Raw genomic sequence first — 14817 nt, 5'->3', positions numbered from 1 at the left:
AAAGTTCAAAGAGTTTGCTTTTAACCATAAAATGTTTTTGCTTTTTTTAAGTTTCGTGACAAGGTCAGAAAAAAAAATTAAAATCATTTCTTGAATGAATCTATTTAAAAACATTTGTCTCATCCAATTAATACAATCTTGGGGGAGATTCTTTTATAAGAATAAGAACAATAATTTTAAATGGAATAATCATACACAAATAATCAACATTTAAAGTTACAATGTAAACCTAAAAAACAGAAACATAAGATGAGGTGTTGAATTTTGTTTAAAATAAATTTTCAAAATCTCTTTGAAAGGCAACACTGACTGAAAAAATGAAATGCCATCACTGACTGATGGGACCTGTAGTGGCTAAAAGCGACAAAACTACAGGGAATGCCATCACTGATTGATGGGGCCTATAGTGGCTAGAAGCGACAAAACTGCTAGGACTGCCATCATTGACTAGTGGAGTCTGAAAGCTTGAAACCTAGCTGGAAACATACTCCCCCTCACGACGAAAGGCGGAAATGACGGCACGCCAATGACAGACCGTGAAAGTGGAAGATCATAATGAGCTCTTATTCATCAAAGCACCCAAAAAAAAAAAATCTGACAGATTTGACAAAGGAGTTGGTGAAATTGTTTCAACCCATAATTTTAGTGTTGAAATTTCTTGGTGTTAACCATTAACTGTCCTTGAAGACCTTTCAGAATAAAGAAGAAGATAGCGGAAGCAGTATAGGTAGGACTAGGTGTTGGTGCATCAGTGGCACAAGTGGCAGAGATGACGGCCGAAGACGGTGGCCGGAGATGACAGCCAGAGACGGTGGCCGGAGACGGTTGCCGGAGACGGTTGTCGGAGACGGTTGCCGGCGGCGACGGATTGTCGGAGACTATGGCCGGCGACGGCGGACTGCTGGTGACGGTGGCCGGAGACAGTGGACAGCTGCAAGTGGTGGGTGGTGGCGAGCAGCAACGGGCAGTAGCAGACAACTAACACCGGACAAATGCGAGACATAAACTAGAGATTGTCTATTGAAGCATAAAGGCACAGGTTGAAAAAGAAACTTTTAGGAGGGGGCCGTCGGTGGCAGCGGCCACCGGCGACAACAAAGACAAAGTAGAAAAAGATCAGAAAACCTGCAGTAATACCACGTTAAATATAGTGAAAATTATATATTGGAATTAATCCTTTGTGTTAAATACACACATAGGGTTCTCTATTTATAATAGAAGAAATATGGGTTAAGCCCAAATACAAATGAATATGTAAGAATAAAATAAAATAAAATAAAAACAATGTTTCCCTAATAAACCTACGGAGAAAACCATGTCAAGCTTTGAATCCTACAATCATATATTCAAGTGAGACTTTACTCTTGAATCCTACAATCATATGAGACTTAACTCACAATGTTTCACCTAAAGATTAACTTTATTTGGAGTTTTGGCAATGAGAATTTCGGTCAAAGAGCCCTTTTTAGTGGTTTCTCTTGAAATATATATTTGGACTTCTGCTATGTTTAAATTGGAACATTTCCTATTTAATTGATTTACTTTTCTTTATCCTCAGTCTGTCTTCTCCATACAGAAACAAGCCATTTGATTCCAAGTCTTAAATTAGGTTTTAGAATACTAGGATTATGAGCATAATGCAAACCTATTAATACAAATTTAACTACCTGAGTTACTCTTCGATTTTCATTATGATGTAATACAATTGGATAAAAACTGATGGTGCAATTATAACACTAAGTTCTTGGTTTCATCAGCCTCTGGCGTTCGATCAGAGAAAAATGGAAGGAAAAGTTTCAACATGCAACAAATAATGAAAGGCTTAATCGACATTTAGGTATTTGGTATATATAACTGCGTTCACCTTTCCAATATTGATTGAATGATGAATTAATGTGGATTTTTATCATGGAACCAAAGAGTACTGTTTGGGAGACATAATTGATCACAAAACAGGGGCCAAATCGGAGTATGACTAAGGACAATGGAAGATAAAGCAAGAAGTAACCTTCGGTGTGAAGGCGGAGATGCTTCAGACGCTGGTGCAACAATGACTTCAAGAGCAACGGCGGCCCTAAGAGTTCCGGTAAGACGGTTGCGCCGGTACACAGACTCACGACGGTGCGCTTGATGCGAGGGAGCGATTCGCTGTAACGTGTGATGCGTAAGGGTTTAAGAAGGCGAAACGGAGCGAAAGAAATATAAAAGAAGGGATATTTTTAACATTACTTTTAATAAATAATTAAAAATTAATTATATTTCCTGCTATTTAAATAAGTAAGTAGGGTTATCAAAACCGTGTTAATCACAATTAAAAAGGTTACTTTAAAGAAAATATGAAAAAGGGAAAGTATATATCTTTTCCTAAATATAAAAATAAGTGTATATAATAAAGTAGTTTTCTTAATTAAATGAATTGCTTAAAGAAGGAAAAAGAAGTCTGTACCTTGTTGGAACTGGTTTGTGAGGAAAGAAGATTCCAAGAAACAAAATGCAAAAAATAAAGTTGTGTGTGGTTGGAGGGGCCTAGTTTGTGAATGTTTCCCCAATCGCTTCACTATTCCATGACTCTCCATATAAACCCCATCATAGTTCCCCACTATCATAAACAGAATCTCCCTTTACATCACTTCTCAACTCAACACCAAATTTCCAATTCCCATCAACACGCAGATAAACCTCTTGCTTCTCCCTCTCACCATGCTCTCTGTCTCTTTCAAAACATAGAAGAATGCACCACCCTTTGTCCTGCAATTTTGATTCCTCTGTCTGTTATGGATATATGATGCTCACTCCCCATTCTTCACCACCACCACCTCCACCTTTCACCATCAAACCAAAGACCCTCATCCCTCTGCTCCTTCTATTCGCTATATTTGACTATGACCCTTTAGTTTAAATTCTATCAACACTCTACACCTAACAGTCTTGCAAGTTCTACCTATATATACTATTAACTGACCAAAAACTTTCCATAAAAAGGGCCATGGCTGGTGAGAAGCTGAATGGGGGTTCAAGCATGACGCTTCTACTCCAAAAAGAAAGGCTTCCATGCTCCCCTGAGCATATCCAAACCTTTTGGGTTCAAAACTCTCAACCTTCTTTCCAAGGTGATTTGCTATGATCGTGTTTTTGGTTTCTTGATTATTGTCTCTGGCATGTGCCTTCATGAGCTCCTTGGAGTTGCTGATTTCTTTTGTTCATCAAAACTTCTAAACTTTTAGAAACTATTTTTCTTAACAAAATCAGAATTGGGTTTCCTGTATATACTGGTTTTCTTCTGATAAAGAATCTTTCCCATATGAAACCAAGTTAAAAAAGATTATTTTTTTTCACTGAAAACCGTTTATTTTTGAACTCTATAGCTTGGTTATTATCCTTTCTGGTGTTTTGAATTCAGGCTCAAAATCCTTGGTTAATGTGGTGAATGTGAGGGATAGGCGGCCCTTCTTCCGAGGGGTTGAGAGAGAAGAAAACGACGATGATGAGGATTTTGAGGTATTCCCACATCAACCCGGTAAGAAAAGGAGGCTCACAAGCGAACAAGTTCAGTTCCTTGAAAGTAACTTCGAGATGGAAAACAAGCTTGAACCCGAAAGGAAAGTCCAACTTGCAAAGGAACTTGGCATGCAACCAAGGCAAGTGGCCATATGGTTCCAAAACCGTAGGGCAAGGTTCAAGACCAAACAGCTAGAAAAAGACTATGGCATGCTGAAAGCTCGCTATGACATTCTCAAAAGGGACTATGACAATCTCGTTCAAGAGAATGACAAACTCAAGGAAGAGGTAACAATGGTTAGACATAAATAAAGTCATCCATTTAACTTCTTTTTTGTGGTCTACCAAACAAAACTAGTGAATCTCAACAAATTGTGGTTTAGAAAAAATTCCACATAGTATTTTTAACAGTAATAAACAAACACTAACTCAAAAAATCTTCCTCTGCTCTTTCTTTCCTTTGCATGAATTAAGTTCTTTAGTAGATTATCAGTTTAGTTTTTCCTTGTTACAGGTTTATTCTCTGATGAAGGTGATTCCCAGAGAGAAAGAGAAACAGAATTTGGATGATACCAGCTGTGATGCTGTCAACTCAGGGCATAAAGAGCAGAAGGATTTGATCATAAATGGAGGTTCTAAAAATGAATCCAAAGTGGCACTTCCTGTTATGGTAATAAGCAAACAGAAAGATGCTAATTCAGCTAAAAGTGACGTGCTTGATTCGGAGAGCCCACATTTCATTGATGGAAACCAATCCTCACTCTTTGAGCCTGCAGATTCCTCTCATGCTCTGGAACCAGACCACTCGGATTTCTCACAGGATGAGGAAGACATCCTCAGCCAAAACATGCCACTTCTACCAAAGTTTGAAGTTGAATATGTCTGCTATGATGAACCACCTGAAAATCCTTTCACGTTCCGGTTCCCAGTTGAAGATCAAACCTTCTGTTTTTGGTCTTGTTAAGCCCTCACTACTACCACTACTAGGAGAATCTTAAGGTTTGCACTTGTAACTCCCTACCAAAATCAATAAAATTGGTATTGTTTTTCTACTTTGGAATGAAAGTTTATGTGTGCACACCATTCCACCTTTATTACTGTCTTTTGAATTCTTCAAAACCGTAACCATTGCTTTATTCTCAGTATATACGATTACATTAGTAACATTTACTTCATCATTACATGTTTTCTTCCATGAATATGATTCGCAAGTAATTTCAAAACTCAGCAGAACTAATGACTAATATATATTGATGTGATACTAGTTGTCTCAAACGTTATTTTAACACTACTATCATACGTGTTAAAGATAGTAAAAGGAACACCAATTCCTATGTCTATCTAACAGCTTAAACCTTTTTACCATCCGCAACAAACTCTACTAGACGGTCATAGATTCACATCTGTTACCCTTGGTAGATTTTTTGGGCGAAGTTTTTCTGAACCAAAATTTCAAAATGAAACCTTTTTTTCTTCTGATGAGACAGGAGTGGACCAATAAAGTGTTACAACGGCATACCCCATTTGATATTGTTTACAAAATCAATGAATATGGTCACATTGAAACTGTTGACATCAACTGCAAGTCTTGGAGCCTGCTCGTGTGGTGGAAGTGAGACACTTGAAGTTTGTAAAAGTTGTTACAAAAATCAATGGATTAATAATGCTTGTTCCTTAAGAAATCACACCCTTGGGAGAAGTGTAATTAAACTAATTGTCAGGAACAGTATGTGAAAAACTGGACTTTTAAACCAAATTGAGGAAAAAGTAGCAAACGCAAAACATGGTGAAATACTGAATCTGCTGTGCAAGTCAAGGTTCAGGTGTGGTTCACTGAAACAAGTTTGATTTGTGTGAACATTTTCCCAACTAGCCAATTCAGGATGTTAATTGAAATATTGGTATAATTTATATCGATCTTACCATGGTTTCAGTTAAATAATTAAAAGATATATTTAAAATCGTTTCAACGCGTTAAATGGTTTAAGAAAAATATATTCCAACGTGTTCTACTAAAAACCTCACCTATGATTCCTTAACAAGTGTCTTAAGAATTCTGATTACCATTGAAAATTGATCATAAGGATTTTGAATTCAAAAATGAATAATGGGACCGAACTTCCTTAACTTTTTCAAAAATTATAAATTGGTTACTTTTAAATGAGAACTTGTACTTTTGAAATTGGAACCCATGCAACGTACGGGTACTGCTCAATTATTAGCATAAAGGTTTATTATTCCGAAGTATGACTTTTGTGCGTCTTTATAGGTATCATCAGCTTTCCACTATCGATGATCTGCCATTCCTAATGCTGATTAATATGAAGTTCTTCGACCCAATAAGCTGCAACAATGTAGATCATGATTTCCTTTTTATCAGTAGGAATATATTCTTCATCGTTTGAAACCATGATTTATTTCTTCACGAAATCTTGTCCATTATAGATTATGTTGGACCATGGTTCGCCCATGACAAAGTTCATGTAAAAGTTCTCACCCTTTAAAATATTATCTGCTTTCATATTTTATTCAGTGGGGGCACCCTTCTCTTTGACACGTTATAAATGGAAATAACTTTTAAGATGTTGTGTGTTTGACATAATTCACGTGAAAAAAATGTTATATTCATAAGAATAAGATATGTAATAGCTGTGTTCTTTCAATCTAATAATGAAAATGTTTTTCTCCTTTCCTTTTCTTATATATTCTGTTTATGTTGTAATGGGACAATTATGACACTTGTGTATTATTCCTGTCTTGTCGAATGTGTTCTCTTTTTTTTTTCCTTGTTCTGGTAATAAATTTGACGTTCAAGTTAGAATTTTTATCTAGAGATCTTAAAGTAATTTAGTTATGGTAAAAGTGACTTTACTTGAAAATTAAAATTTATAAAATTTGATCAATTAATTTATCTTTTAATGATCATTAATGTAAATCTTAACCACTCTTTTATAGCAGTTATAATATTAATTACGCTTTAACTATGCTCAACTGTTGTCGGAACCGAATAATTATGAAACTCTTTTTTGCACGTCAACAGCTAGACGGTATGCCATCGTACCGATCGATCGGCTATAAGTCCATAATAAGATATTTAATAGTTCTAGACATTCTAAGAATACGAAGAGGGATAAAAACTAAAGAAATAACAGTAAATACTTTGTTGATTTTGTTTTAAAAGATTAAATGCGTATACTCTAGAAATTGAAAGAAAGTAGGCAAGAATGTCTTGCTCTTGCGTGTATGTTGGAAAATATCATAATATTTTGGGATTCTTATTCAGCTGTCAGGTTTGTGATTAGAAAAGGAAGAACACTTGTAATTTAACTTTTAAACATCTATGTTTACTTTGATCTTTCAAGGTTGATGAGCACTAGCCAGTTGTTAGTTTATTTAATTATTGGATTATAAATGGATAGGTCAAAGGGATGGGTTGTGGCTAAGAAAGTAAAAGTGGTGGAAATGAATTAGTAAAGAATTGAAAAGCTAGCTTAAGATGTTGATAATGGGAAGGTAGATATACATTAACACAGAATATACTACATGTAAATTTGTTGAAGGACCCACTGGCAACACGGAGCCTAATCATAAAGTTAAATGTTTTGGCATTTCGTGGTTAAAAATGTATGATTGATCCTCCTAGAAACAACCAAATGTGGTTTATAAGTATATAAACCTTAGTAAGAAAACTATACGTCGCACATCAACTAGTATACCAACTATATTAATTTTTATAGAATGTAGTTTTAAATAGAGTTTGGTTTGTAAAAACCTGAGTTGGATTGGTCTATGTACTTTGTATAAGAACTGTCAATTGGTTTTATTGGTTCGCCTGGACCTGCAAGTCAGTCCACACAATTTATACAATGTTCTAATTATAATTTTGTTTTAATATTTCACATCTTTATTCTATTCATTGACTTCCCGTTAACAATAGAAATAAATTAAGTAGGTATAAAAGATTAAGTTCATATTAAATAAATATGTCAAAGTTAATTTTTTTATAAATAAAAAATAAATTATTGTCTAAACTAAAAAAAAAACTATAGCAATTGCAAGCAAATAACTTAGTTATTCAAGTATGGAGTGATGGAATAGCAAACTAAAATAAAATAAAGTAAGAGAATTTTGTCTAACTTAGATATTAAAATATAATAAAAAAATTACAGGTTTCGCAGGTCGATCTATTTTGTCCTGTCATTGACACGTGCGAGTTACAAGTTATTTAGGATTGGCTAAACAGATCAACAAGTTAAAATGCTTTGTTTGCACCTCACTTTTTCTTGCGGACTAACAAACTAACCCTCATGACTAACCCTACATTATCATTCGTAATTTTAAAATTATATATTATATTGATTTGTATTTGTAAGAACCTAAAATTTTCATTTTCTTAATATAAATAAAAATGTTAATATAGTTCCAAGTTCATTCTTACAAACCCTTTTCTTTCTCTAGAGGTTAAACTCCTCTAAGTTCTACCTTCTCTCTAAATTCATTCTTCATTGAACCAGTAAATCTCAGCTTTGGTAGTGCCCTAGCGATGACGAAGTAGAAGGCCATGCTTCCATCCGATCAATTTTTCAATTTCCTCGCCAGTACATTATTTTCTCTTCTTCGTGCAACTGTTGGGCTGTAAACATGCAACTAATCTTGATGCATGTAGCCCATGGTGTTTTCCTTCACAATTCTAGCCTAAATTTAGTTCTAAAACTTGTTATCCATCATCAATTGATGATCCGTAGATAGCCTAGCATTTCTGAAAGTAAAAAGGACGTATTTGGGGTCTCCTTGAGCTCGACTGTGTGCATTAGAGATAAGGGAAGCTGGGTTCTTTTCTGTTCTTTTGAGTTAGGGTTGTATGAGATGAATTGTTGTTCTGTGAAATGCTTGAGTTGCATGAGTTAGATTTAATAGACATTAGGATAGAATGCATGTGAATATTTTGTGTTGGATTTTGATTTTAGTAAATCTGAAACTTTGTGATTTTTTTCCTATTTGAACATGTGCTGTCGATTGACTCTGTAATTGTGTGAATTGGATGCTGATGAACCGGTATTAATGCAGTGTTGTGATGATATGGAGTGGTTAAATGGAATGAATTCTGCTAAACAATTTAATAGAAGAGAGTCATGTGAGGTATTGGGGGTTTTAGTTCCTATGAAGAGAACAAAGGTAGTCAAAATTTGAATTGGGTATTTCAGGTTGTTCTAGCCAATTTAGACAACTTAAATAAGTCAATTTGACTTATTAGAAGTTCTAAAAGTGTTAAAAATAGTTTTTTAAGTGGTAGATTTAGAATTTGGTATCTAGGTTGATGAAATAGAAGTTTTAGAGTATAGATCTATGCTTAATCACTAGATAATTAATGAAGTTAGGGAGTGTTAGAATTGATTTGGTAAGTTTAATTTATCATATAGATCAAGTTAGGAGTGCTAGAAGTTCATCAAAATGATTAGAATTGGTATGGGAGGGTAGAGTTGCTTAATTATGCAAGCTTTAGAGTGTTGCAGATTATGCAGAGTTGCATAACGCACCTTGTGCGCTATGCGAATTTTTACTGTCATGCTGTCAGAATAATTCGCTCAGCGCACCACAGGGGGTGTGCTATGCGAATTTTTGTTGTCAAGCCATAAGGAAAATTCACTTAGTGCACCAAGGGTGGTGCGTTGTGCGAATTTTTGTTGTCTTGCCTTTTTACCTTGTGTGCTATGCGACTTGGCTCGCTCTGTTTTGGTTCTTTTTTCTTCTGCTTTACATGGATGATGATGTATAATAGATTTATAGTTTGAGATGATATTGTATATGACTATATGATTAGAAAATGTTGAGTTGTGAATTCAAAGAGGAGTATAACTTGATTTTGAGAATCAAAGTAAGATCTCTAGGTGAGATCATCATAGTGTTTAGAATGAATATATGAGGCTTCTTTATGGGGGGTTATCCTAACACTCTAACGGTCTTTCATTCTCACTTACAGAGGATTGATGGTGTGGTGAGAGTAGTAAGAGGTCCTAGTGTAGGCGCTTCTTGGAGGCCTATTGTGCGGTAACGGACTAACACTTGTGTGTGTGGTAGGGTGAAACCCGTTGGCAATGGCTTTGCAAAGCAGTAGAAGCCACCACAAGTGCACAACCCGCCTTAGATCGATATTCATTCTAAGTCTGGACGAGTCTAGAGAGTCATAACATGCTAAGACGTTTTATTTTATTTCTTGTATGAATATGGTTTCTATGTTATGTTATATGATAACTTGTATGCTCTTGAAACCTAGCTTACCCTTACTCTTGTGTGTTGTATGTGTTGTGCCTTTAGACGTTAGTTGAGGCCTAGTCCGACGTCTATATATAGTGTCATTAGACGTCGGTTGAGGCCTAGTCCGACGTCTATATAGTGGCCTTAGACGTCGGGGATGACATGAACTGACGTCTAAATAAACGTCGGTTATTTGGAATTTCGACGTCCCATTAACGTCACTCGTATAAACGTCGGTTGTGGAAATGATGTTAAAAGTCCAAAATAAGAGACGTCTAAAACCCTTTCTGCACTAGTGATTCTTGGATTCGGTTCAACATTTTAATAATGGATCCTATACCCTTCATAACCAAGACTTTTTTTTCTAACGATATGAACTCAAAAAATTAGTGGCATATATCTGTTTTCCCTTCCTAATGACTATGTAACATTTGTTGCATTAACTCATGCTCCCATAAAATCTTCTTTCTTTAAGTGTGGTGATTCTTCATGGTGGTGATTTTTTTGTAGAGGTAGTGCTAAGGATACTCCTAAAAAAAATGCAAGAAGACTAATCATACAATTGATTCTTATTTCGAAATTTGTGCATATCGGTACAAAATCAAAGGCAAAGGTAACATCACTTCAATGACTTCTACCAATTTGACAATTTGACTATATGGTAGATTTTGACAGCATATCTCAACATTAGTACATAAGGAAGTTCTAATCGGACTCAATTACTCTTTTAAAGAAGTCATATCATACTTTTCTCGATCTCCTTTGATAAAATAAGGATGTTTCTCACTATGGGAATCATGTTGAATAAACTCCAAAAAATTCCTTCCAAGTACACATTTCTTCTTCTTTATGGGTACTGGGTACTTAATAGTGGTGTTATTAATTATATTTGTTATTATTAATATTTGTTTAATTCTCTTGTTATTAATTATATTTGTTATTATTAATATTTGTTTAATTCTCTTGTAATTGTTAAACCTATACCTTTTTTCTCTTCCTAACCATATGTTTTAGTGAAATATTATGGTAGTGTTGGATTAGGTGACTTGGTTTTGCCTAATAATTTTTAGGTACATCATTTTGTAATGTATTTGACTTTTATATCCAAACTTATTTCTTCCAATTTTATGGTACTCTTTTTCTTATACTTATGCATAAATTCACCTTGAAGATGATTGGTATAAGAAGTAAGGTCTCTTTTGTCTTTTGAATTCTACTAAGAATGACTTGACTACGTTGACTTAATACTGGTCCTTTTTTCAATCAATGTTTTTCCATTATTAATAACACTTTGCATGATATATTGTACAATAATATTTATTAATAATAATATTGTGAATGATTCCATGTTGTGGCATTTAAAGTTTGGTCATGTTTCTAACAAAGTAATGAAGCAAATATTTTTCTCATTATTATAAAATTCTTTTCCATAAATTTGACGTTTGTGATGTTTGTTTTACTCCAAACAAAAGATTTTGTTTTTTCGAAATAGTCATACTACATCTTCTAGATTTTTTGAACTAATACATGTTCATATTTGAGGTCTTTTAAGTATCAACTATTTTCAAGGTCATAATTTTTTGTTAACTATCATTGTTAATTACAACCATTTCATTTGGACTCCTTTCTTAAAAATTAAATCTGAAGTAAAAGTCACGCTTTCCTTTTTTATTACTCTTATTATTGAAGAATAATTTGATGTTTACTGCGTTCTGAAAAAGATTTTATCATCATTATATTTTTTTTTCAAATAAAAGTACTTTACACGAAAGTTTATGTGTTGAACTACCACTACAAAATTGAATTATTATTAACAAATCTACATGTCCATCATGTTTACTTTTTCAAGCTAAAATTTCATAAATTTTGGTTTAATACATTATTCACATTATTCACATTATTAATAGGTTTTCCACTCACTTTCTATCTTAAAAAGTGTTATTTGACAGAGACTCTCTTATGTCTCTTGGATTAGTAAAAAGACCATAAATGGATGGAGATTTATGGGAGAAAACTTTTCTGAAGACATTACAGGAAAGACATTAGAGTTGACAATTAAAGGAACAAGTTTCTTTCCTGAATCAAATTTTGAGAAATAGGCCGCCGAACAGATAAGGATTCTGCATGATAAAATTGAGAGTCTTACACTTCTGCAGAAAGGAAATATGAATTTAAAAAAAGAGAAGTATGATGAGAAGGATTCAACCGAAACCTTCTGACTAGATTAGAGAGCTAGGAATCTTGTCTTCCTTAGATGTTTCTCGTGCGTTTTGATATATTTTGTTATCCTTTGTCATCTTTTATACATGGCTTATAATGCCATTCTTTGTCCTTTTGTTCTCCTCGTCTGGTCCTATCATGTAACATCTTTTCTCAAGGAATGAAATTAGTTTTTAGAATCAATCCAATTACTTTAATGTCATTGTTTAATATCTGATATACTGATTGATTGATTCGACTATGTTATGAGTGAAGTCGAATATGCTTGAACAATTTTACATCTTTATATTCTGACTTTTGTTACTATTGATTATAATTCTTGCTTAACTAAAATGCTTGATCTGGAAAGGATTTTTTGAAAGTTTTGCACGAAGAACATTGCTTTCAGAATTACAAGTGGAATTCAACAACATTGGAAAGCAATATATTCAACTGGAGAAATACAGCAATCGACTGTTCTTTAATAGGGTTATAAATTCCAATTCTAGAATTTGGTTATTCTTTCATTGATTGCTTATTTTGAATATCTGTTATTATCTTTGATATAAATTGATCTTTATATATCTTATTTGAGATAATATTGGGAGATTGTTGATTGTATCATTCACTACAAAAAAAAGCTTATTTAGAGGGGTTTTTTTTTTCGATTTGCGGGGGTTTTTACCCTCCGTTAAATAAATTCCGGGGGTTTTTCAAACCCCCACAGTTTGAGTCGCCACAAACTATCTGCGGGGGTTTTTTTCGCCCCCTGGTATCATATTCAATTTGTGGGGGTTTTTCTGCGGAGGGTAAAAACCTCCTCTATATATTCAATTTGCGGGGGTTTTTCTGCGGAGGGTAAAAACCTCCTCTATATATTCAATTTGCGGGGGTTTTCTGCGGAGGGTAAAAACCTCCTCTATTACTGACTATTATTTTGAGGAGGTTTTTAACCTCCTTTATATTTTTATCACTTTTTTTATTTGATGATTATTAAAATATATAATATTGTTTTTTGTTTGATGATTATTAAAATATATAATAACTATCTATTTCCAATAACTTCTTTCTTTTCTTTTTTTTTCAATTTCAAAATTAAGTAAATTTAATTTCTTTTTAAAATTATTAAATACCAAACAAATGATTCCTCTGAATAAAAAATGATACCATGACACAAAAGCCCCTCAATAAGAAGGAATTTAGAAAAATAAATTGAGAAACAATTGTATATAATCAATTCCNGATAGGCTAGAAGTCAATGTAATTCCATTGAAGTAGTTACAAAGAAAGAAATGTTACTCAATTCATAATAAACTAGGTATAGTTTTATCCTAAAACAATATCATAACTTTTCTAAATGTTACTTCCACCATATGATTGTCTGATTGTCTTGTATTCAAAGGAGACTCTGACTCATTTGCATCACGAGCTTGCTGAAATAATATAAAAAAATTAATAAAATAAACTCAATTACATGTGCTCACATTTTAAAAATAATATATAAAAAAATTAATCAAATTGAATTCAGTTTTAAAAGTCATTATTCAAATTATAGTAGTGAGTACGATGGCATCTTGTGAAAACTAACCTCTAGCTGGAATTTTCGGTTCTGTAGAGCTCTGATACCTAAATCTACTTTCTTCAACTGCAAAAGTTACAAAAATATAAAAACACATGCAATTTTCCATAACAAACTAGGGAATCTTCCACATATTTTTTGCTATAGAAAGATTAAAGAGAGTTTCCAAACCTGCTCCTCAAGTATCACTTTGACTAGTAATACCCTGTTTTCTTCTATGTCTTCTGTCCCTGCAACAGCAATTAAGACATCAAGCATAAAAAATATCTCCCTAATGAAAATGTTTACATCATAGTACTTTCACGATGTACGCAATCAAGACAGATCATTCACTGCAAGCTATATATATTTATTGTCACGAACAAACAAGCTATCATGCAATCAAAAGACTGTTCTTGTCATTTCACTCAAAATCAATGGAAATTCCCTTGGCAACATTTATATGCGAATGACNGATGCTTGGCTCGAAGACTTCAAAACTAATCAGACATGAGAAACTCTAGCATATTACAAAGTCCAATCATTTAAAAACTTAAACATAAAAATATTAATATTAAAACATAACAAATCCTTATCAGTAGTTATTAAAACATAACAAAAGATAGGTAATTATTGATCCTCAAATCAATCCCCAGCACCACACTGTTTACCCTTAAAGTTTACATGAAATTCAATACTTCATCTCAAACTTTGAAACCAACTTGGTAGACTTAATAAGAGTCTTTAAACTTATANGTAAATCATATAACTTGAACTTTCAATCTAATTGTTGAATGAAAGAAATATCTTATGTTTACATTTAATTAAGTCTTTCAAGTATTTTATAAAATTAAGTATTTTTAATTCACTTTATTCAACATTTTTATATATTTGAGTTTCTTTCATTTAATTTTTCTATTAACTTGTTTAAGAATAAAAATGAAACATTTTGCATTAATATAAAATAATATTAAAAGTAAAACAAAAAGATAAGNAATTTTTATTAATTTTATCAGTTAAATGTTGCACTAAAATTAATACAAAACATATATTAGGGACTTTTTCCAATTATACTTAAGGGTACTTCCCTGATTCTGTAGTAAGTGGTTGCTTGGGTACCTTTGCGCTTCTCTTTTAATGTAGCTAAACACTTACATACTATCTAAGTAATTTTACTCTGTTAATTACCTTTTGGTCCATAACTTTTGTAATAGCCTCACAAACTGCAGCCATATCCAGACCAATCAGTACACAACTACATATTCTAGCTGCCCAAAATGAGACAAAAATAAAGCAAAACCTTATTG

At 33.3% G+C, this 14817-nt stretch overlaps 1 protein-coding gene across 3 annotated transcripts; it reads left to right on the top strand.

Annotated features, from left to right (window-relative positions):
• Positions 1-2449: 2449 nt before the first annotated feature.
• LOC106767567 (homeobox-leucine zipper protein HAT5) lies at positions 2450-5975 on the top strand. Of its 3 annotated transcripts, none has more exons than XM_014652489.2 (4): positions 2450-3110; positions 3401-3786; positions 4013-4497; positions 5768-5975. In XM_014652489.2, exons 1-3 carry the CDS (start codon positions 2987-2989, stop codon positions 4460-4462), a joined length of 960 nt encoding a protein of 319 aa, XP_014507975.1. In that variant the 5' UTR covers positions 2450-2986; the 3' UTR covers positions 4463-4497; positions 5768-5975. The 3 variants fall into 3 exon arrangements, with proteins under 3 accessions (XP_014507975.1, XP_022638849.1, XP_014507974.1); XM_022783128.1 differs by lacking the exon at positions 5768-5975 and adding an exon at positions 4986-5132; XM_014652488.2 differs by lacking the exon at positions 5768-5975 and having other exon boundaries at positions 4013-4550.
• The last annotated feature ends 8842 nt before the right edge of the window (positions 5976-14817 follow it).

This window comes from Vigna radiata, chromosome 7 (assembly GCF_000741045.1).
Source record: "Vigna radiata var. radiata cultivar VC1973A chromosome 7, Vradiata_ver6, whole genome shotgun sequence".
NCBI classification, from domain to species: Eukaryota; Viridiplantae; Streptophyta; class Magnoliopsida; order Fabales; family Fabaceae; genus Vigna; species Vigna radiata.
The sequence above is the reverse complement of the archived record's forward strand: the minus strand, read 5'-3'. Positions and strand labels throughout refer to the sequence as shown.

Excerpts from the sequence above, each read along its gene's own strand:
- LOC106767567 (XM_014652489.2), top strand. The coding sequence starts at position 2,987 with ATGGCTGGTGAGAAGCTGAATGGGGGTTCAAGCATGACGCTTCTACTC. Across the intron at positions 3,111-3,400 it reads CTCTCAACCTTCTTTCCAAG|GCTCAAAATCCTTGGTTAAT; the intron begins GTGATTTGCTAT and ends TTTTGAATTCAG. Across the intron at positions 3,787-4,012 it reads ATGACAAACTCAAGGAAGAG|GTTTATTCTCTGATGAAGGT; the intron begins GTAACAATGGTT and ends TCCTTGTTACAG.